At 48.7% G+C, this 22,945-nt stretch overlaps 1 protein-coding gene across 1 annotated transcript in view; it reads right to left on the minus strand.

Moving 5' to 3' along the window:
* The window catches only part of CHD3 (chromodomain helicase DNA binding protein 3), a 36,256-nt gene extending 13,678 nt beyond the window's left edge, over window positions 1-22,578 (minus strand). Inside the window, exons 1-22 of the mRNA XM_049766118.1 lie at window positions 22,113-22,578; window positions 20,043-20,289; window positions 17,562-17,605; window positions 16,509-16,621; window positions 15,446-15,616; window positions 14,299-14,423; window positions 12,079-12,362; window positions 11,184-11,314; window positions 10,880-11,030; window positions 10,554-10,747; window positions 9,994-10,227; window positions 9,576-9,779; window positions 8,462-8,673; window positions 6,471-6,602; window positions 5,800-5,899; window positions 4,406-4,597; window positions 4,065-4,265; window positions 3,568-3,705; window positions 3,190-3,311; window positions 2,863-3,036; window positions 2,592-2,733; window positions 2,265-2,396 (exon numbers count right to left, since the gene is read on the minus strand). Of these exons, the coding sequence (XP_049622075.1) occupies window positions 2,265-2,396; window positions 2,592-2,733; window positions 2,863-3,036; window positions 3,190-3,311; window positions 3,568-3,705; window positions 4,065-4,265; window positions 4,406-4,597; window positions 5,800-5,899; window positions 6,471-6,602; window positions 8,462-8,673; window positions 9,576-9,779; window positions 9,994-10,227; window positions 10,554-10,747; window positions 10,880-11,030; window positions 11,184-11,314; window positions 12,079-12,362; window positions 14,299-14,423; window positions 15,446-15,616; window positions 16,509-16,621; window positions 17,562-17,605; window positions 20,043-20,289; window positions 22,113-22,578 (3,909 nt within the window). The remainder of the gene's footprint in view (window positions 1-2,264; window positions 2,397-2,591; window positions 2,734-2,862; window positions 3,037-3,189; window positions 3,312-3,567; window positions 3,706-4,064; window positions 4,266-4,405; window positions 4,598-5,799; window positions 5,900-6,470; window positions 6,603-8,461; window positions 8,674-9,575; window positions 9,780-9,993; window positions 10,228-10,553; window positions 10,748-10,879; window positions 11,031-11,183; window positions 11,315-12,078; window positions 12,363-14,298; window positions 14,424-15,445; window positions 15,617-16,508; window positions 16,622-17,561; window positions 17,606-20,042; window positions 20,290-22,112) is intronic.
* Between the last annotated feature and the right edge of the window lie 367 nt (window positions 22,579-22,945).

Here is a 22,945-nt window from a genome sequence, read left to right on the forward strand (position 1 = left end):
TGTGGCCCAAAAAATACCAAAAAAAAAATTGTAGGGGATGGAGCGATAATACAGCAGGGAGGGTGTTTGCCTTACACATATGGTCTCTCCTGTGCATGTATGGTCTCCTAAGCATGCCAGGAATGATACCTGAGCACGAAGCCAGGAGTCAGCCCTATGCACAACCAGGTATGGCCCCGAAACAAAACAAAACAAAAATATCTTTAGAAGCCAGAGAGAGAGTATAGTGGGAATATATATTGCCTTGCATGTGGTCACCCCAGGTTCAAACCCTGAAACCACATAGGTCCCAGGAGAACTGATCCCTGACTACAGGATAAGAGCCAGAAAGCCCTGAGCACTTTTGTGTGCAGCCTAAAACTGTTCCTGCAAAAACTGAACAGACAAGGTGCTTGTCTTGCATGCTGGAAACCAGGTTTGATTCCTGCACCACAAATGGTTCCCCGGGCCTTTCAGGAGCGAACTCTGAGTACAGAACAAGAAGTAATCCCTGAACACCACTGAGTAAGAAAAAACAAACAAATGAGGAAACAAAATAAACAATAACAAAAATTTAGGGTCTAGGGAAACAGCTCCAAGAGTTAGTGCATAGGGGCTAGAGAGATAATACAGAAGGTATGCTGCTTGCCTGCTATGCAGCTGACCCAGTTTCAATCCCTCACATCCTGTATGGTTCCCCAGCACTTCCAGGAGTACAGACCAGGAGTAACCCCTAAGCACTGCTGGGTGTAACCCCCAAAAAACAAAACCAAAGCCAAAGCAACGAAGGGTGAGTGTAATGTTTTGCCTGTATGAGACCCAGGTGTGCCATCTGATACTACATGATCCAGAGCACTACCTGGAGCAATCCCCGAGCTGTAAGTAGAGTACAGTCTCTGAGCATTGCTGAAGTATAGTCTAAACATTCCCCCTTTTCCAAAAATATTTTTATAAGGGTAGGAAATGTTTTGTGGTCAGAGGTATATGCATTGTGTAGAAAGAATCCAAGTTCAACCCTTTGCACAACATGGCCCCACCCAGAACTGCTGGGTTTAACCCAGCAGGTATAGAGTGATAGACTCTAAGTACTGCCAGGGCTGCCTTGGTGGCCCACAGTCCCAAACACTGAACCCAGATGGCTTGGTGGAAGGAGTACTATTAGAAGTGGATCCTAGAACTCTTGAGTACTACTTGGGAGGCCCCAAAATAATTTGTACTAATTCTTATTAATCATTGAAATTATGATCTCCAAACATCTTGATATTATCCTGAAACTATTTTAAGATCTAATGCCAATCCATCTACTTAAAATCTACTAAGTCACCCATATACCAGCATGAAGTATATCTTTCTTTCCTTATTTTATATGACTCTCTCTCTCTCTCTCTCTCTCTCTCTCTCTCTCTCTCTCTCTCTGGAGAATCCTGTTTGCCTTAAAATTAGCACGTTCCCTCAGTAAGATTATTTTTACTTCACATATGCACCCATATACTACTGAACCCTTTGTTCCCCAAGAATAGAAAAATTTAATACCTACTACCATTGTTCCACAAACTGTTTAATTATATGTGAGGTTTCCTGATAGCAGACTCATGGCTATCATCCATAATCGTTTCCAAAGGGTCTGTGCTCCATCCCAGCCCATTATCAGTAAGACTAAGAAACTGGTATAGGCCCAGATACCACCTTGGTCAATCAGGGAGTTTGCCTTTGCCCTTCTCTCCAGCCAGCTTAAAAGTTGGACCACAAGTTCAAAAGTCTTAAATTAGAACCCAGATCAGGTCTGGAGATCTTGTACAGGACTTTGGAAGCAGACCTTTCATGTTCTTACCCCAGGTTTGAGTCTGATCACTGGTACCACATGGCTTCCCAAGCACTGGTCTACTTGGAAGCCCCCAAGTACTACTTTAGATATTCAAAGAAAAAACTAAATAAAAAGAACCAGGCCCAGAGGTCAAGATGAAAGAGTTATATAATGAATTCTTTTGTTTTTTTTTGTTTGGTTAATTTTTTTGGGGGGAGTCCACACCCAGCAGCGCTCAGGGGTTCCTCCTGGCTCTACGCTCAGAAATCGCTCCTGGCAGGCTCGGAGACCATATGGGATGCTGGGATTCAAACTATCATCCTTCTGCATGCAAGGCAAACACCCTACCTCCATGCTATCTCTCCTGCCCCATATAATGAATTCTTAGGGGTATTACATCCCAGTTTCTCATAGCATGACACTCATAGAAGGGTAAAGGACTAGGCTGACAATGTTAAAAAGAACTTCAGGGTTGGGTCACCTGTGAGAAAATGAGCACTCTGTGTCCTTGCTCCTTCAGCTTCCGTAACATTTTCTGCAGCAGCATGAGTTTCCCAGATGCCTTAATTAGTGCTCCACCCTCATAAGCCCCACTGGGGAGTTTTGGGGACTCCTAAAGGGAAAAAGAGGAGTGTACACTTCATATGCCTAGGAAGCCGGAAACCCAAATCCAGGCTCCAGGTCTTTGAGATTCTTGCTCCTTTCCCAAATCCAGTGCCTGACCTCAACCCATCTCCACCCTTGTGCTTAACATCCCCAGTTTTCGATGAGCTAGACATTTCATCAGTTCCTAGTTCTTTGTATCTACCATAGCAGCCACTGGAAAGAGGTATGGGTGGTTGCAGCACTTCTTAAGGTCCATCATGATGTTAAGCAACGACACTTGGTTTCCACCGCCTCGTGAATTCAACGCCTCAAAGTTTCGGGTCAGGATATATTTGTAGTATTTTCTGAAGACCACAGCAGAGGCATAGAAGAGACATAGGAAGTCAAGGAAGTAATTATAATACTGCAACTCTTCTAAATTTGCTACCAAATCCACAGCTCCCAGCTAGGTAGTCTGCCTTGTTCTTTCTTACTTCTGCATGGGGCTCAGCTCCACTCGAACTATGAGCTCTGTTTTGGCCGGCATATTCTTAAACACGTCGGCCTTAAGTCTCCGCAGCATATGTGGGCCCAGCAAATCATGCAATTTCTTAATCTGGTCCTCCTTGGATATGTCAGCAAACTCCTCTAGGAAGCCCTCTAGGTTGCTAGTAGGAATGAAATAGAAAATAAACAGTCTGTCGGGATTTTGTTCCTGGACCTAAGACTCTAAGTTTTCACTTCAGATTAATTTGTTACCCACTTTTTTCTCAGCCCTTTTGCCTTTCATCAATATAGACGACCCTTAATGAACCACTTACTTAAACCTCTCTGGGGTGAGGAAGTTCAGTAGATGGAAGAGCTCCTCCAGATTATTCTGTAATGGAGTCCCTGTCAGCAGCAATTTGTGATCTATCTTGTAGCCGTTGAGAACCCTGAAAAACTATAAAGTGGGGCAAGCAAGGCAAGAGAAAGGCCAATCAGTGCAAAGTGCTTGATCTGCAGTACTGTCTTTTCTAGCCTCCATCTGTCAGTTTCTCCAGGGTCAGAGGCTCCAACCCTCTTCCTCTTGCAACCTGAGTGTCTGCCCAGAGGTTCCAAAGCATCCTGCCTCCCAATTCCCCCAGCATTCATTGTTTAGGACCAGGGCAAACAGGGTTCCACAGAGTATGCTTCTGAGGTCTGGATAGTCTACTCACCTTAGACTGGTTGTTCTTGAGCCGATGGGCCTCATCCACCACGAGGCAGGCCCAGCGGATGGAGCCAAGAGCAGCCTGATCGATGGTGATCAGCTCATACGATGTCAGGAGAACATGAAATTTCACCTGTGCCTCCCTCTGCCAATACAACCACTGTCCATTGGCTGCTACCCGACATCAAACGCCTATACCCCGAACCCCTGTTCTTTACCCAAATGCCCTGCCCTGACAATGACCCCCAAAGAAAGTCAGTTATTCTGTTCTTTAACTTTGCTTCCAAGTTAAACATGGCCCCAAAATTTCTATCACAAGTGCAACATGAAATGGTTCATGTGTTCACATTGCAGTACCTGCTACATCTATCTCCAGCACTGGAGTGCAAATGGTGGAGAAAAGAGACACAGTTCTGAGTAGTGAATGAAGAAACTGAAATTCTAAGTATCGAAAAAAAATTATAGACTCAAAGGTTTTAGAAGATATCAAATAAAGAAACCTACCTTCATCTTAAAAGCTTTCTTGCCACCTTTTATAGCATTGTCTTCGAAAGAAAACTCATTCTCACGAATGATGGCCCGGCTGTCCTTGTCACCAGTGTATGTCACCACATAGAACTTGGGTGCCCACATCTGGAATTCCCGTTCCCAATTAATGATAGTAGAGAGTGGTGCACTCACCAGGAAAGGACCCTTGGTGTGGCCCTGGGAATTAAGAGAAGGGGGACATTAATTTAGGCTCACAATTATGGTTCCTATCTTCTACCACCCAAAAGCCCCTCTTCCTCCATTCCCATCTTCCCCATCTCAGGCTGTCCCCCCTCAGGGGCCCTAGAACTCAGTACCTCCTTATAGAGAGAGTAGAGGAAGACGATGGTTTGTATGGTCTTGCCGAGCCCCATTTCATCAGCCAGGATGGTGTCAGTGCCCTGAGCCCATGAGAAGCGTAACCAGTTCAACCCTTCCAGCTGGTACATGTGCAAAGTGCCTCCAGTGGCTGTGATAAAGCGAGGCTGGGTCTCATATTTCACTGTAGGCTGTAGAGTCAAAAATTCAGAAAGCTCAAGGAAATAGCCAGCTGCTACTATGGCTTAGGTCTTCTCTCCCCATCCCCCCATGGCACTGGTAGATAGAATTCATCATGATATGGATCAGAAGTTCCTCTTCTGTGGCCCAAACTTATGAATGTTTTTCTTTTTATTGGTGGGGAGGCACACCTGGCAGCACTCAGGGGTTACTTCTGGCTCTGCACTCAGAAATCACTTCTGGCAGGCTCGGGAGACTATATAGGATGCTGGGGATCAAACTGGATCTGTCCAGGGTAGGCAGTGTGCAAGGCAAACGGCCTACTGCTGTTCTATCACTCTGGCCCCAACTTACTGAATGTTCTAACTTCATTCCCTACTGCTTAAAATAATAGAAAATTATATTTTAAATATATATAGGGCCAGAGACTGGAGAGATAGCACAGCGGTAGGGTATTTGCTTTGCATGCAGAAGGACTGTGGTTTGAGTCCCGGCATCTCATATGGTCCCCTGAGCCTGCCAGGGGCGATTTCTGAGCATAGAGCCAGGAGGAGCCCCTGAGCACTGCTGGGTGTCTCATACACACACACACACACACACACACACACACACACACACACACACACACACACACGGCCAGAAAGATAGAGGGTAAGACAGTTGCCTTGCATGTGGCCAACCTAGTTTGGTCCCTCAGTGTGACAGACAAGTAGTTCCCCAAGGACTGTCGTAAGTGACCTCTGGGCATAGAGCCAGGAGTAATCCCTGAGCACAGTTAGGTCTAGGCGTGAGACAAACTCCCTCTTAGACATCCCCACCCAAGAAAACAAACAAACACATGTATATAGTTTATAATATCTTTTATATTACGTATGTTATATATTATCTAATACACACATATATTAATATATATGTATATATATGTGTATATATATACATACATATATATATATATATATATATGTATGTATGTATGTATGTATGTATCCAACAATGCTATAGGAAAGGATATCTGGTAGAGGAGCACATCTCTAGCAGTTCTATCACCACCCTGTCAAAACTCTTAGTCATTGTTGGGGCCAGTCTGACCATTGAAGGAAAAGAACTGGAGCTACTCAAAAGGCTGTTAAAACTCTCAAATTTCTGTCAGCAGTCATCCAGGAAAGCTCTAATGAGTAGGGCTCCAGAAACAGAAGAAAGTGAGAGAACTTACATCATTGGTAGGAGAAGTTGGAGGCCCATCACATTGAAGTTCCTTCTTCTTCTTTTTATACTTGCGGGGTTGAATAGGGTCCTCCCCCATAATTAATTCTCTGTGAGAAGAGTTGGTCTGAGTGAAAACTGGTCCTTGATACTCTGGTACCCACTGTTTTCACCCACTCCAGATCTACCTTCCACTTTTCACACTCTTAATTTTCTTTCAGTTGTTTTCCTCCCAACTTTACATTAACCTTGGTTACCTTAGAAAACCAACACTATCCATTCCTGAGTGTCCCCGTACCCCACTAGTCAGGTGAGATCTTATTTCTCTTACTCATACTGCCTCTTTTACCACCCCTTACATCAAACAACCCAGAGCAGGATCCCACTGTCCTTAATTCTAGATAAGTTCTATCCCTACTGAACCTCACTTCATGCTGAGGATTTATCTTTCATGCCTTCTTGCCCAGAGTTTTTCAGCAGGAGACCTGTATCCCCCAGCATATTCCAAATGGCCACAGATGAAAATCATGTAAATGGGGCGGGGGTGGCATGGCATGAGACTAGGAAGCCAACCAGTAGAGCAAACTCCTTTCTACAGGAAGGAAACAAGGTTAAAAAGGGAACCATAGTAGGTAAAAGGATCGAGAAACACTGCTCTAAAGTATGCCCCAGGTCTCTCACCGGTGTCTCCAGTAGCTCTGTTTATGGTCTTCATATTCAGGGATGTTCATTTCATCTTCCTCCCACGTAGACTGGTCATATGGTAAGTCCCTCCATTTTACTAGATAGTGGTAATTCCCTTTTTTATCCACACTGTGGGGCAGAAAGAAAAGCAGGGCAAAAATAATATGGGGGCTGGAGAGATAGTAGGAGGTAAGGCATTTGGTCCCCAGAGCCTGCCAGGAGCAATTTCTGAGCATAGAGCCAGGAGGAACCCCTGAGCGCTGCCAGTGTGACCCAAAAACCAAAATAATAATAATAATAATAATAATAATAATAATATGGATCCTATATAAAGGATAAATATATATAATTCCAAGTAGATCATGGTTTTTATCACATAATCTTCAGTGCTGGGTCACTGGAAGGGTTAGGAATGACTGCAATGCTTTTTCAACTATTCTAACTTTTTTTGTTTTTGTTTTTAGGTCACTTCCAGTGGCACTCAGGCTCACTTCTGGCTCTTCACTCAGAATTCACTCCTGGCAGGTTCAGAGGACCATATGTGATGCCAGGATTCAAACCACCATCCGTCCTGTGTTGGCCGCGTGCAAGGCAAACACCTTACTGCTGTGCTATCGCTCCAGCCCCCAATTATCCTAACTTTTTAAGGATCTTACTATCCTAGAAACTCAACATTATATTTTTGTGTAGTCACTATTTGATTTGCACTTATGTTCCAAGTACTGATGATTCAGCAGCGAACAAAACAAAAAAGTTATCCTATTTTTATGGAACTCATGTACTCCTGGGGAAAGCAATAATGAAATAGAAAAACTAAATATATTGCCTTAAGTCAAGCAGTTAATATGTACAATAAAGAAAGAAACACAAAAATACTGGTCTGGGAAAATCATGTTCTGCTTTTGTGTCTCAAACTTGTGGCCCGCGGGCCACAAACAGCCCTCCGTACAACATTTTGTGGCCCTGCCCTAGAGGAATCTTTTTTTTGTTTTGTTTTGTTTTTTTGTTTGGGTCACACACCCCAGTGTTCAAGGCTTACTACTGACTTTGCACTCAAGGATCACCCCGACTTTGCCTCCTGCGGCCCCCAGGTAAATTGAGTTTGAGGCCCCTGGTCTTGATCCTCAGAACCACCTACTAGAGATGCTTCTTCTAGAAGCAGTGACAAAAAAGGTATGTTGGAAAAGAACAAACAAGAATAAAAGTCTGGGCCTGGAGAGAGAGCACAGCAGCGTTTGCCTTGCAAGCAGCCGATCCAGGACCAAAGGTGGTTGGTTCGAATCCCGGTGTCCCATATGGTCCCCCATGCCTGCCAGGAGCTACTTCTGAGGAGACAGCCAGGAGTAACCCCTGAGCACCACCGGGTGTGGGCCCCCCCCCAAAAAAAAAGAAAAAAGAAAAAAAGTCTATTTAACTATATTGATTCAATAGGGAACAGACATATATGAGTTGGTGCCAGATACTTGGGAGGTTAGAATAATCATTTATAAAACCAACATAGCTAATAATAATAATAATAAATAATAATAATTTACCAATCATCTACTTTTTGAAAGTATGAAAATAGTATGAAAATTTGATTTGCTATTCTGGAAGATGCCGATTAGTTGGTTGAAAGTGCAATATAGACTATCTCCTCACTTTCCTGAGCTAATAAAATGTCAGTTTTGGGGTATGTGCTGGATATCCAAAAAGAGAGGAATTTGTGTAAATATGGGTCCTTTGGGAAGAAAATACCAAGAAAAGATTATGAGTACAAATATTTTTTGCACAAATGCCTGTGCAAAATCAAGGAGAGAGGTCACAGAAGTAGTAAAAGAAAAAACAGGAGGAAAACCCCATTGAGGAAACAAGGTTAGAAAGTCTGGGGCTGCAGCAACAGAGTCTCTGGTTTGATCAATTCAGTCAATCAACAGATTGGGAATACAGTTTACAAAAATAACTGTGGCACACACCAGGTAGATCTTCCCACTGATCCAAAGACTCACCTGTGGTTGATGATACGGTGGACAGTCATCCATTCTGGCTTGATGCCAAAGCGATAGTATTTCTCCTCCATCTCTGCGTAGTGTGGATCTTTCACCTTGCGCTTGTCGCTTTTCCCGTCATCTTCTCCAGACCCGTAGTCCAGAGGTGGTGGCTCATCCATGTCATTCTTCCGCTGGTAGTTCCGATACATCACCAAGTGGAAGATTTCCAGCTGATGGGACAGATAGGAAGAATCAATGTAGTCCCGATGTACATTAATGACAAAACTGGAAGGGGGGCTGGAGTGGTGGCGCTAGAGGTAAGGCGTCTGCCTGGCAAGCACTAGCCTAGGACAGACTGCAGTTCAATCCCTTGGCATCCCATAGGGTCCCGCCAAGCCAGGAGCGATTTCTAAGCGCTAAGCGCTAAGCGCATAGCCAGGAGTAACCCCTGAGCGTCAATGGGTATGGCCCACCCCCCTAAAAAAAAAAAAAAAAAACTGGATGGGGAAGAGGCCAGAAGGGAAAGAGAGCTATGATGAAAGATGAGATAAACAGTAACTTAAAACAAAAGTAGGAGACTAAATAAGAGTCAGAAACTGAGCTTTGGTGGGGATATAATAAACAAAAGGAGGCATTGGGGGCCAGGGCAATAGCACAGCAGTAGGGCATTTGCCTTGCACGCGGCTGACCCAAGACGGACCTGGGTTCGATCCCTGGTATCCAATATGGTACCCCAAGCCAGGAGTGATTTCTGAATGAATAGCCAGGAATAAACCCTGAGTGTCATCGGTTGTGGCCCAAAAACAAAAACAAAAACAAAAAAACAAAAAAAGGAGGCAGTGTATAGGTTTATGAGGATTGAGGATATTGGTAAAATGTGGGAAAAGGCAGATGAAGAAAGAGATTGTGTAAAGCAAAGCTTTGTTATCTTCTATGGGAAGAAATTTAATCAAAACTAAGACTAAGAGAGGTACATATGGCAACTAAGTCCATGGATAAGGTTTAAGGGCCAGAGAATTAAAAAAAAAAAAAAAAAAGAAAGGAAAGTAGATGGAAAACCAGATAATGTAAAGGTACGAGCCAGGAAGAGTTATAGTGAATGGGATCGCAGGAAAGGAGAGAGGCACTTTACCTGAAGTTCCTTGGCCCACGAGCAGTGCCAGTAGGACAGTCCTACCCACTTGACAAAGAACTCTCTCTCTGATCTGCCTTGAAGAGGACGGGGAGGTGGAGCGTCTGGATTTCCATCTGCTTGCTGAGTGGCAGGCATGGCCAGAGGTGGTTCCCCCCACCGCCAATGTAAGATCTTCTGCACACGACCTTTCAGCACAGGACACTTAGAGAAGAACATGCACGGAGAAAGAAAGAGGCAGAGAGAGAGAGAGAGAGAGAGAGAGAGAGAGAGAGAGACCCCATCATTGGAGCAGGATTAGGGTCCAACGAGGGGTCAAAGGCTAAGCATGGGGGGGAGAGAGCGCTGGGCATTTGGGCACCAGAGATGGGGAAGCAGTCAGAGCCGACAGTAAACACTGAGAGATGGGTCCACTCACTGTGCATCGGGGACAAAGCCATTCCCCGTTGGGGATGTCAGGCAGGGGTGGGTTCAGACAATGAATGTGGTAGGAGGAGATGCACGCGTCACAGCACAGAAGCTCCCCACCATCTTTGCACACACGGCAGTACTCCATATGATCGTCCTCCTCTTCTTTCTCCCCTTCCTCCTCTCCTTCCTCTTCATAGTCGTCTTCTTCCTCTTTGGCCTCCCACTGTACCCCCTCTTTCTCCTGAAGGTCAAGATCAGACACAGATATGGAATCAAAGAAAATAAGAAGACTGGAAAACGAGACACCTACATGCTAAAAGTGCAGAGAGGACTTGTGGAAGTTCAAACAGGACAGCTCAGTTTCCAAAAAACTTAGTTTGGGGAGCTCTGAGGAATTGCAAAGAAGGCAAAAAGGGATGATTAAGAGAAATTACTAGGATCTGGACGCTTGTTTCCAGCATTCACTAAGAAGCCAAGCACACGGGGGAAAGAAAAGCAATAACCTAATCCCCAAAATAGATAAGCAGGTCTCTGAGGACCCAAAGATGCTGGCACAGGGCTACTCACACAGTGGGGGCAGCTCCATTTGCCTTCAGGAGCCCGGTCAAGATCAGGATCAAGGCAGACGAGGTGGTAGGCACGAGGGCAGGTATCACAGAGAATAATTTCCCCACCCTGCTGGCACACCTCACAGTAGTCCTGATGATCTGTCTCATAGCCATCAACCTCTTCCTCCCCGGCCACTGCAGGACAGCCCAGAACTGGTATAAACCCCAATGGAGACAAAGAAAACGGAGACAGAGAGAGAAGCATGGGGAAATAAGAAAGAAAAGTCAACTAAGAAACAAACAGGCTGCAGACTATTAGGATCATATATATCTAACTCTCCTTACCTTTTTTTTTCTTTCTCCCTGGCCGGCCTCTTTTAAGTTTCTTGGTGCGAACAGGGCCATCGGGTCGGCCTGAGGCACTGTGGACACTGCCATTGTCCAGGTCTGATTCCTCAGCCTCTGGCTCTGGGCCCTCGTCACTCTGAAAAATATACTACCCATAGCCCCGAGGCTGTCAGGGGGCCAACTGGATCCAATCCCCTCCCCAGGTCTCGGGCTCCAGACACCTTATGGATCTATTTCTAGACCCCGGCTCTGACCCCCATCCCTACCCAAAGAGTTTACAGTACAGAAAAGTACCACCCACCGAGCCTCCCTTCTTCCTCTTGCCACCCAACAGCCCTAGTTTGATTTTGAGTGGTGCCATTTTCTTTCCCCGGAGCTTCTTGCGTCCATCAGGAACTCGGGGACTCTTACTCCGCCTCTTATGGCCTGGACCTGAAATGAGAAGAGATAAGGGGGAAAAGAGTGATGTTATGTTATCCTCGTAAATGGAGACCACATAGAGCTCTGGACTCTATGGACTGCGATTTCACTGAGACCCGGTCCTTAAAATAATTAATCCTTGGGGCCAGAGAGATAGCATGGAGGTAAGGCGTTTGCCTTTCATGCAGAAGGATGGTGGTTTGAACCCCAGCATCCCATATGGTCCCCCGAGCCTGTCAGGGGCGATTTCTGAGCCTAGAGCCAGGAGTAACCCCTGAGCATTGCCGGGTGTGACCCAAAAAACAAAAAAAAAAATAGAAAGAAAAAGTAAAAAAGAAACTTTTAAAAAATGTCATAAAATGAGCCAGTTGGTAATCATTTAAGGAAAATAAAACTTCAATCTGCAATTTGAAGAATAAAAAAGAACTACTTCCTGAAAAATCTGCCTTATACGTAATTGAAGAGCATGGTAGTTTCAAGATTATAGTATGTGGGGGCCGGAGAGATAGCATGGAGGCAAGGCGTTTGCCTTTCATGCAGAAGGACGGTGGTTCAAATCCCGGCATCCCATATGGTCCCTGTGCCTGCCGGGGGTGATTTCTGAGCCTAGAGCCAGCAGAAACCCCTGAGCACTGCCGGGTGTGACCCAAAAACCAAAAAAAAAAAAAAAAAAATTACTCCTTAAATAATCATTTCTCCGTAAAATAATCTAAAGACTGTAGTTTGAAAACAACAGATTTAAAGAATAGTAAAACCGTTGTTGGATGATTTCTTACCTTTGCCCTCTTTGGTTTTGGCTCTTCGGATGGGTGGGGGCTGGATATCAGCAGCAGGGGGTGGTAGAAGGGTCGGGGGTCCAGAAGGTGCGATGGGGGTGGTCGACGAGACAGCAGCTGACACCTGTTCTGCTACAGCTGCAGCAGCTGCTGCTGCTGCTGCCGCCACAGCAGCTGCAGACCCCTTGAAGGGGTTATTGGCACTGAATTCTCTCCATTTGGCCCCAAGGATAGTCATCATCTTAGACATTGGAATCTTAGGATTCTTCTTAGCAATTAACGGCCTGTAAACATGAAAGAAAACTCAGATCCTTCTCAGCTGGTCTGGGAATACTGTTATTCCCTTAATCAATTAAGACTATATATATATATGTGTGTGTGTGTGTGTGTGTGTGTGTGTGTGTGTGTGTGTGTGTGTGTGTGTGTGTGTGTGTGTGTGTATAGAGAGAGAGAGTATATTATATATATATATATAGAGAGAGAGAGAGAGAGAAAGAAAGAGAGAGAGAGAGAGAGAGAGAGAAGAGAGAGAGACTGGGATTCCTGGGTCGTTTAAAATATCAATTTTAAAACAAATAACTAATTTTTTTGTTTTGTTTTGTTTTTGGGTCACACCTGGCGGCACTCAGGGGTTCCTCCTGGCTCTATGCTCAGAAATCGCTCCTGGCAGGCACAAGGAACCATAAGGGATGCTGGGATTCAAACCACCGTCCTTCTGCATGAAAGGCAAACACCTTACCTCCATGCTATCTCTCCGGTCCCCAAATAACTAATTTTTCAACAAAATTTTTAGAAACTAAGAAAGAGAAAAGGAGGCCAGAGAGATAGTACTGCAGAGAAGATGCTTGCCTTGCACATCACTGACCCTGGTTTGGTCACAGGCACAGCATGTGGCTCCCTGAGCACTGTCAGGGGAAATGCTCTGAACACAGAGCCAGAAGTAAAACCCTGAGCACAGTTGTAAGTGGTCCCAAAACCAAGGGAAAAGAAAAGAATAGTTTAAAAAAAAAAAGAATTTAAATATAAAGAAAATCATCAACAAAATACTTTACTTTAAATATTATTGTGTACATTATAAAACATTTTCATATATACTTTACTTTCATGAGGTTACTTCTGGCAATATGTGGGGGTCTGAATAGTGCCAGGAATTAAACTCAGAGCCTCAGACATGCCAAGCAAATGCTCTACTACTAGGCCACATCCACAAGTCCATTATATCTTATTTCATCCTCATAGTAACACTGAGTTGCTTTATGTCTCTGTGTTATTCTATTAAGTTTCATGAACCCTGAAGAAGTCCAACAGGTGGACGACTCTGGTGGGCCATGTTGGATCTTTGCTGGAGTGAGGTGTTTAGCTCTTATGAGGACATGACTAGCCACGATGTTGATAAAAGTACTTCCCTTAGCCCAGACCTATTGACACCTGGGAGCTAGGCACTTCAGTGAACCAGGCTTTCTACTCATTATCCCATTAAATCCCTCGAAACACCCATGGGATACAGAATACAATTATTCCTACTTTACAAATGAGAAAATATTAAGTAACTTGTAGGACCAGGGAGAAACCCGAATGAACTGCTTTGCATATAGGAGTACCAGGTTGGATCCTCAACCATTATTGGTAGCGGGACAAACTGCTGGGTTTGTCCCAAAATTAAACAAACAAAAAAAAAAAAAAAAACAAGGACAAAAAACGAAGAAGCAATTTACCCAAGTTGCCATCAAGGATCAAGTACCACAACAGACTGTTTCCAGAACGTGGAACTGTAGATACTCTCCCAAAAGTCTCATCACTATTCTGTATTCTTACTAGAGGCCTAAAGAAAGGGGCAGAGCATCTGATAGCCAGGCAAAGAAAATTCAGGGACAGAGATGCTATCTCTCAATCCCAACCTAGAGAGAGGTCACACAGGAGACAACTGGAGCACACTGGCCATTATTCTCACTGTATTTTATGACCAGAGTTTCCTAAACTAGCACTGTAATTATGACAACCACCTTCTCCTCAACAAAGGACTCCTGACTAGGAGCCCTAGGTCCCTCGGAATCTAGGAATTCCTTGCTTACATTCTAAAATTACACGTGAACCATTGTGTTTATGTGCTATGAATTTCTCTGGAGAGGAGTTTATTAGCCTTCAGTGGATTCCCAGGGATCCAAGGCCTCCTCCAAGTCAGAAGTGTTGATTCCTGAGAACATTTCAGTCCTCCCTCACCTCATGAACTGGCTGAAGGCTTTATAGTTGGTGAGCGTGTGGTAATCCTCCTCAGAAAATACATGCTCCACATCCTCCAAGCCCCAGGTCAGAAGCAGAGTTGCTGATGACTTCTGTTCTACCTGCTGCAAGAGACCAAGCTTCAGGACTGGATTATTTCTGCAGGCCCAACTCGGAGCCTCCCCTAAACCTCTGTCTATTCACCAGCATTCCCGATCTTGCCAACTTCCTGAATTCCCTGGCCCAACTGGTGAGGAGTACCCGCTCCTCACAAATGACAGCTGAGAGGCTGGAGAAATAGCATGGAAGTAAAGTGCTTGCTTTTCATGCAGGTCATTGGTTCAAATCCCGGCATCCCATATGGTCCCCCGTGCCTGCCAGGAGCCATTTCTGAGCATGGAGCCAGGAGTAACCCCTGAGCACTGCCGGGTGTGACCCAAAAACACAAAACACAAAAAAACACAACAAATAACAGCAGAGCCATTTAGCATCACCACCTTGCTATACCTCCTATCCCTGTCTTTAAAACTGATTTCGCTCATTCCTTATAACCTCTACTCACCTTTCATTTCTGGTTTTTTTTTTTTTTTGGTTTTTGGGCCACACCCATTTGACGCTCAGGGGGTTACTCCTGGCTAAGTGCTCAGAAATTGCCCCTGGCTTGGGGGGACCATATGGGACGCCGGGGGATCGAACCTCGGTCCGTTCCTTGGCTAGCGCTTACAAGGCAGACACCTTATCTCTAGTGCCACCTTCCCAGCCCCTTCTGTTTTCTTTTTATTATTATTTTGTTTCTGGTTTTTCGGCCACACCCAGTGACGCTCAGGGGTTACTCCTGGCTCTGTGCTCAGAAATCGCTCCTGGCTTGGGGGACCATATGGGACGCCGGAGGATTGAACCACCATCCGTCCTAGGCAGACGCCTCACAATTTGTGCCACCACTCTGGGCCCTTGTTTCTGTTTTCTCAAATTTTTGTGTTTGTTTAGGGACTACATCCAACAGTGCTCAGGGCTTACTCCTGGCTCTGTGCTCAGGGATCACTCCTGACGGTGCTCGAGGGACAATATGGGGTGCCAGGACTGAACCTGGATCAAGCATGCACATGCAAGTGCCTTACCCACCCTCTCTCCAGCACCTCCAACTCACCTTTTGCCCCACATCTCCCTCTCCTTTTTTCCTCCGCTTTGTTTTCTTTTCCTTTTTCTCGCGGTGCTTCCGTCTCCGTTTCCGACCTGGTCCAGTTCCATATTCGCTGCTTCCACTTTCTGACTTCTCCCGGTATTCATCTCGTTCAGAGCCAAATTCCTCCTCACTGTCCTAAGGGAAAGGAGAAAGGAGAGTAACATTTCTTCAGTTCTATCAGGTCCTAGGAAATGTTCTTAGTTCTACAATAGTATCTCTTTCAATGTTCCCAATACTCTTGTGTGGAAGTAACTGATCTATATTTATCTATTTCTTTTTATTTGTTTTTGGGTTGTTTTTTTTTTTTTTGGGGGGGGGGTCTCATCCAGCAGTGCTCAGGGGTTACTCCTGGCTTTACACTCAGAAATTGCTCCTGGCAGGCTCGGGGACCATATGGGATGCTGGGATTCAAACTACCGTCCTTCTGCATGCAAGGCAAACACCCTACCTCCATGCTATCTCTCTGGCCCTATCTATTTCTTTTCTTTTCTTTTTTTTTTTTTTGGTTTGGGGCCACACCCGGCGGTCCTCAGGGGTCACTCCTGGCTATCTGCTCAGAAACAGCTCCTGGCAGGCACGGGGGACCATATGGGACACCGGGATTCGAACCAACCACCTTAGGTCCTGGATCGGCTGCTTGCCAGGCAAACGCCGATGTGCTATCTCTCCGGCCCCTATCTATTTCTTTTTAAACAGATCAGCAAACAGAGGCACAGAGTGCTAAATAAGTTGCCCCAAAACACAGAGAACTACCAAGGTCTGAATTCATGCAGTCTATCTAGTCCAAAACCTATCCTCTCAAAAATTTCTATTGACCACTAAGGCAAGATCTGTAAGCAACTGGTCTATTTGCTAAGATACAATAAGGTTAGGCTCCCTATCTATAAGGCTGTCAGCAAAAGAGGGGAGAAGAGTCAGGCCTCCCTGACTTCAGAATCTTCCTGAAATCTGGACCAGAGAAAATATGAATTCCTGGGAACTGATCTATAAAACCTTGATGCAGAGATAGGGGGTCCTTCACACTTACAAGCTTCTTGCGTTTTCGGGGTTTTCCTGGCTTGTTCTCCTTCTGCTTCTTGGGTCCTCGTTTTCTCTTCTTCACACCCAAAGCTGAAGGTAGCAGCCGAATGTCATCTTTATCTTTGGAACAGAGAGCACCAGAAAACCTAAGCCCCTAGGTTCCCATTCTTCGTGGCTTCTCCACCTTTCATCAGCTCCTCGAACCCCACTCTCTAGGAACTCCAGTATTAACTCCTTCAAGTCTTTGCCTGCCTTCCTTTACTGGCAGATACAAACAAGAGTATTTTAAGTACTCTGGGATGCTTTGGTTTTGAATGGGAGGTCAGGGGTCAGAGGAAAAGAGTAGCCAAACCACTCCCGTCTCTTCCCTCCTACTAACAAGAAACCAGGCTCGAGGCCACGGGCTCTGACTGTGTCAGGTCCTTTCAGTCCCCGCCAGGACTCCTCCTGCCTTCCCCCTCATTTAGCCAGCTGGCATCCTGCCCGGGAACGAGGGAAGCCATGCCCAGCTGCTGGCCTGGCCTGACCCCAGCACTTGGAGTGGGGAGACACAAGCTGGCAGCTCCCAGTGCCAGATGCTGAGCAGGGAGAGCCAAAGGTGGACACCTGGGTTCTTACACTATCACCCTAGGGCCCTGACATTCTTTCTGCAAAGAGGGAGGGGCTCGGATAATCATCTTATCACCCTGGAGTTTCTCGTCCAGGGTGACAAGAAATGCCACTTATTTTCACTTCCTGAGCACAGGATCAGTGGCTAGCTCAGTCGTTACAATCTGTAATCTATACAAGAAAGTCTCCATAAATATCTGAACATTTCTCCTCCTCTCCTCCTAAGTTACCTGGAATCTGTCTTTAAATCTAGCTCCATTTCCTGATCTTTTTAGTACTCACAGGTCTTAGATTTTTGTCTTGATATCACTGTTCCTCTCCAATTTGAGTCCTAGACATTCTGATCCATTAATATATAAGACAGAAGTACAGGCACATTCCCCAATTCTTTCTCAAATTCAGCCACACGCAACCACACACACTTCGGAGCACAAATCCAAAGAACCTGTACCTGCTTTCAGCAGGGATAGGTTCTGGGCTTTCACCAAGATGTCTCTGTCAGAGAATCCAGAGGTGGTTAGTCCCTGAGGTTCCCCCACCCCGTTCTCCATGACTCCTGCCAACCAACTTGCCAAGCAATTTGGTCGAGATTTTCTTCATGCAGAGGAAGAGGAAGATGCCACAGACGTGAGGCCTTGCTCGGTCTCCCTCCCTCTGCCTTGTCTGACCTGCCAGACTCGTCTCACTTGGGCTGAGGCAATGGTACAGAGGGGAAAGAAAGGCAGGGCTTGGCCCAGCCCTTTGCTCTAGGACACACAATCCTTCCTCTCTCCAGAGCCAAGGGGAAATGAAATGAGCCCCAAGGAACACCTGAGGCCGTGGTTTCTTTCTCCTCCCAAGCCTGGCACCTCCTCTCTGGTGTTCCTAAATAGCCTAACTCCAGTGGTAGCCCAAGTCCTCTCTGCAACTAGAACTTCTGAGCTTTGCAGGTGGGAGCTGCGTAGAGCAAGCAGATAGTGAGAAAGCAGAATAGGATAAAGTCTGGAAAACCAGAGAGCCCCGGGGGCCAAGTCTCCCCCTAAACCTAGGCGTTCTTCCCTTAAGGTAAGTGTGGAAACCAAGGGCCAGTGGGGCCATAGCCAAGGCAGACCAACAGGCCAGAGGCTGGGTCACCAGCAGCTGAGGGGCAGTGTCGGTTCTCGCAGTGGCTCATCTTCTCTCTCTCAGAGACGGTTGGCGGGAAGTTCCAGAACTTGGAAGAGGTAGAATGGCGAGGGCAAGAAAGCAAACACAAACCCCAACCTCAGCCTCACCAACCACTCAGGGCTGGCCCAGAGCCCGGCCTCTCTCTCTCTCTCTCTCCCACAGAGCTGGCAGAGGAGGAGGCAGGCAGGCAGGCAGGCAGGCAGGGGAGGGCGGAGCGGCCCCAAAGCCTCGCCTCCAGCCCGCCCTCAGCTTCCTAATCTCTCCATCCATCTCTCACACATATTATTTATTTTTTCTCAAATTCCCCTCCCAGCCTGCCTCCCCACAACGAACCTCCATAATAGGCCTGCCGCACATGCGTGCTGCTAGCTGGGGCTGGGTTGGGAGGTGCAACCCTTTTTTTTTTTTGTGTGTGTGCAAAGAAACTACCAGAATTTTCCGCACCACTCACAAAAAGCCTTCCCCACCCCCCAAAGCATCCCATCTATATATTATGTGATATTATTTCTCCATCTTTGCCAGAAGGGGGAGGAGGAAGGAGAAATGAGATGCTAGCTTCCTGCTCCCTTCCCCCAGCAATTATTTTAGCGTTTAACAATGTCAGACGAAAGGGGGAAGGGAAGAGAAGGGAAGGGAAAAAATTGTGTGGGGCAAGAAATGGGGAACAAAATGGGGAGGCTCCCAACAGAAGGAAACACAATAGAACTCTGGGGGTGCACACAGATTTCATCTTTTTCTAGACGATGGAGGGACGAGGGAGGGCAAGCCTGAATTTCAGGAGGGGTGCTTTGGCCCATACTGAGGTGCAGAAATAAAGAGCAGTCTAAAAATATTATTTTTGCAAAGTTTTTACCTCAAAGAAAAGTCATTTCTGGGGGTGTTTCTGGGCCACTCAACTGACTGACTTGCAGGGCTGACTGGGAAGATAAAATTGCAATAGGAAAGAGGAGGCAGACATTCATTTTCGAATGTAAGATTCAACAAAAAGCATTTTGGCATTTTCCCTCATCTGTGTCAAGGAAGAAAGCATGGAGGAAAAAAGCGAGGGAGTTTTGACACAAAGACCCACCTAGGCCTCAGTCTTCTTTCCCGCGCGCGCTCTCTCTCTCTCTCTCTCTCTCTCTCTCTCTCTCTCTCTCTCTCTCTCTCTCTCTCTCTCTCACACACACACACACACACACACACAAACCCAAAATCCCAAATCAAAATAACCCCAACACCACACTCCAAATCCAGAATACAAATAAATAAGACATGGCTGCCCATGTCCTAAACTAACTGACATCCTTCCCTTTTTTTGTTAGCGTCTCATTTCTTTTTTTTTTTTTTAGGCGACCCTCTCTCCATAATTCTTTCTTTCCTTTTGAGTGCAAAATGTGTGGGTTTGGGGAGAACTCTGCAAACTTTCCTCTTTTGTTCAGCAAAGATGGGGTGGGGAGCATTCGATAGGACTTCATCAGATTTTGCACACACATAAAAACTTTATATTCCTCCCTCAAAAGATGGTCTCAAGCAGACAAGTTTTCCAAAAACAGAAATCCTGGAACCAGACAACTCTCTGTCGGTGAGTTTTCCCAAAAAAGCAGAAATCCTGGCCCATGCCGCATGGCTTCAGCAGGAAACCCAAGAGGCCTTGGGGGTGTAGATGGAGGTCCCCTTCCCCTCAGCAGGGAGGTGCGGATCGCCAAAAATTGCTCCCCTGGTCCCCAGGACTGGAAATAGCTCCACTAGCTCTGCTTGGGGCCACTGCCAGACCCCTGACGGGAGTGAGTCAGCCAAGTGTCACCTCCCATCGCACGCGCGGTGGCATCGCAGAGTGCCCAGTGACACTTGGGGGCGTGTGTGGAGAATCTGCGGGGTGGCCCTGGCTGTGGGGATCCCGCCCGGCCGGCCGAGCAGTGACAGTGACTGGCGGCCACGTGAGTCCCAGCTGGGCGGCCGTGGGCCACTCCGGGCTGGCTGGCTGGCTGGGACGGGTGGCCTGAGGGAGGAAGCGCACTTGGCACCAGAGAACGGGGAGCCCTGAGGTGAGACTGCGGAGGGGGGAGACGTCACAGTCTCCTCAGGCTAAGGTTGGGGTAGGCCAGAGATGGTGGAGGGGGGGGTTGGGTTCCAGGTGGATGTGGCTGCCACCTGTTCCCAGATGTCAGCCACGCCACTTCACCGGGACTCTCTCTGTCTCTGTCTCTCTCTCTCAGAGGTCTCTCTCCTCAAGTGTTCTCTCTCTCAGAGATGCTTCTGTCCTCAAGTGTTCTCTCTCAGAGATCTCTCTCCTCAAGTGTTCTCTCTCTCAGACGTCTCTCTCCCCTCAAGTGTTCTATCTCGGACATCTCTCCTCAAGTGGTCTCTCTGAGATGTTCTTTCTCAGAGATCTCTCCTCAAGTGTTCTCTCTCAGAGATCTCTCTCCTCAAGTGGTCTCTCTCAGAGATCTCTCTCCTCAAGTGGTCTCTCTCAGAGATCTCTCTCCTCAAGTGTTCTCTCTCTCAGACATCTCTCCTCAAGTGTTCTCTCTCAGAGATCTCTCTCCTCAAGTGGTCTCTCTCAGAGATCTCTCTCCTCAAGTGTTCTCTCTCTCAGACATCTCTCCTCAAGTGTTCTCTCTCAGAGATCTCTCTCCTCAAGTGTTCTCTCTCTCAGACATCTCTCCTCAAGTGTTCTCTCTCAGAGATCTCTCTCCTCAAGTGTTCTCTCTCAGAGATCTCTCTCCTCAAGTGTTCTATCTCGGACATCTCCCCTCAAGTGGTCTCTCTGAGAGATCTCTCTCCTCAACTGTTCTTTCTCAAAGATCTCTCTCCTCAAGTATTCTTTCTCAGAGATCTCTCCTCAAGTGTTTTCTCAGAGATCTCTTTCCTCCAGTGTTCTTTCAGAGATCTGTCTCTCCTCGAGTGTTTTCTCTCAGAGCTCTCTCTCAGAGATCTCTCCTCAAGTGTGTCCCCAAGTTGGTGGGCACTTGGGTCCCCACCAGTGTGTGTGTGTGTGTGTGTGTGTGTGAGGGGGGGTGTCTAACAGCCCCCCAACCCCAACCCATGCCCACTGGGGTCCTTCCTAACTTCTGAGAGAGGGAAAAAAAACAGAGCTCAATCCTCACACCTTCACCGCACCTCACTCTGTCCTTCCCCCTCAGAGAGCTGGACCCCACACGGTCACGTCAGTCAAGTGGTCAGTCACACAGGGTGACGCCTGAGCAAAGGCTGGGCGCCCCCCCCACGTCGCCTGGGTGTCCCTGTCCAGCGGCCACCCACCCCGTGCTGAGGTGAAGAAAGAAAGCACAACCCTCCTCCACCTCCTCGTGGTCCTTCTCAGAAGCTGAGACTGAGTGACCAGCCGATGGTCAGGGCCAGCAGCGCTCTGTGGCCTGGGAGAGGGGATGAGGGAGGGGGAGGGAGATGAGGGAGGGGCGGGAGATGGGGCTGAGGGAGGGGCGGGAGATGGGGGATGAGGGAGGGGAATGAGGGATGGGGATGGGGATGGGAGATGGTTGGGGGAGGGGGATGAGGGAGGGGTGTGGGGAGGGTGTGGGGGAGGGGCGAGGGATGGGGATGGGGGGTGGTTGGGGGGGATGAGGGAGGGGTGTGGGGGAGGGGTGTGAGGGAGGGGGATGAGGGAGGGGTGTGAGGGAGGGGTGAGGGAGGGGAATGGGGGATGGTTGGGGGAGGGGACGAGGGGGGAGGGTGCTGAGGGAGGGGGAGGGCGGGGAGGGGCGAGGGAGGGGCGAGCGGCCGCAGGGCCGGCGGGAGCGCTCGCTCGGACGCCCGCCCGCCCGCCCGCCCGCCTGCCGTCCGTCCGTCCGTCCGTCCGTCCCTCCCGCGGCTGCGGCTGCGGCTGCGGCTGCGGCTGGGGCTTGGGCGGGCGGGCGGGCGTGCGCGAGGGGGGCGGCCCGGTCCCGCGGGAGGCCGGGGCAGGCCGGGTCCGGGCCGGGTCGCGGGGGCCGCGGGGCTTTGGCGCGCGTGGCGGCGCGGCGCGGCGCGGCGGGCGGGGGCGGGGGCGGCCTACCTGGCGGCGGGGGCGGCGGCGGCGGCGCGTAGAGGCGGACGGCCGCGGGCGCGAGGCGGTCGCGGGGCTGCAGCTGGAGGCGGCCGAGGCCGAGGCCGTGTCCGTGGCCGTGGCCGTGCGCGTGTGCGTGGCCGTGGCCGTGGCGGGGGTCCGGGCCGCCGCCGTCGTCGCCCTCGCCCTCGCCCTCGCCGTCGTCGTCCTCGTCGCCGTCGTCCTCCTCGCCCTCGCCGTCGCCCTCGCCCGCCGCCGGCCCCACGTCGCCGGCCGCCGCCTCCGGCCCCTCGTCGTCGTCGTCGTCGTCCTCGTCGTCCTCCTCCGACAGCGCCATGTCCGCGTCGTCCTCGTCGGCGTCCCTCAGAGGGGAAGCCATCGCGCGGCCGCCCCCCCGCCGCCCCCCGCCCGCCCCAGCCTCGCGCCGCCGCCTCCCGCCTCCCGCCGCCGCCGCCGCCGCCGCCGCGCCTCCTCCTCCGCGCCCGCCCGCGCCCCCGCCTCGGCCTCCGCCCGCCCGCCCGCCTCACACACGCTCACTCCGGGGGCGCCCCCGTCCCGCCCGCCCGCCCGCACCCGCACCCGCACCCACGCCGAGCCAGAGCCCTAGCGCAGCCCCTCTGCGGGCGCGCGCCGAGACAGGTCGGCGGCTCTCCGAAACTTTCTCGCTCCCCCCGCGCCGGGCTCCACTCCTGGGGGGGCGCCCA

Source organism: Suncus etruscus, chromosome 20 (assembly GCF_024139225.1).
Source record: "Suncus etruscus isolate mSunEtr1 chromosome 20, mSunEtr1.pri.cur, whole genome shotgun sequence".
NCBI classification, from domain to species: Eukaryota; Metazoa; Chordata; class Mammalia; order Eulipotyphla; family Soricidae; genus Suncus; species Suncus etruscus.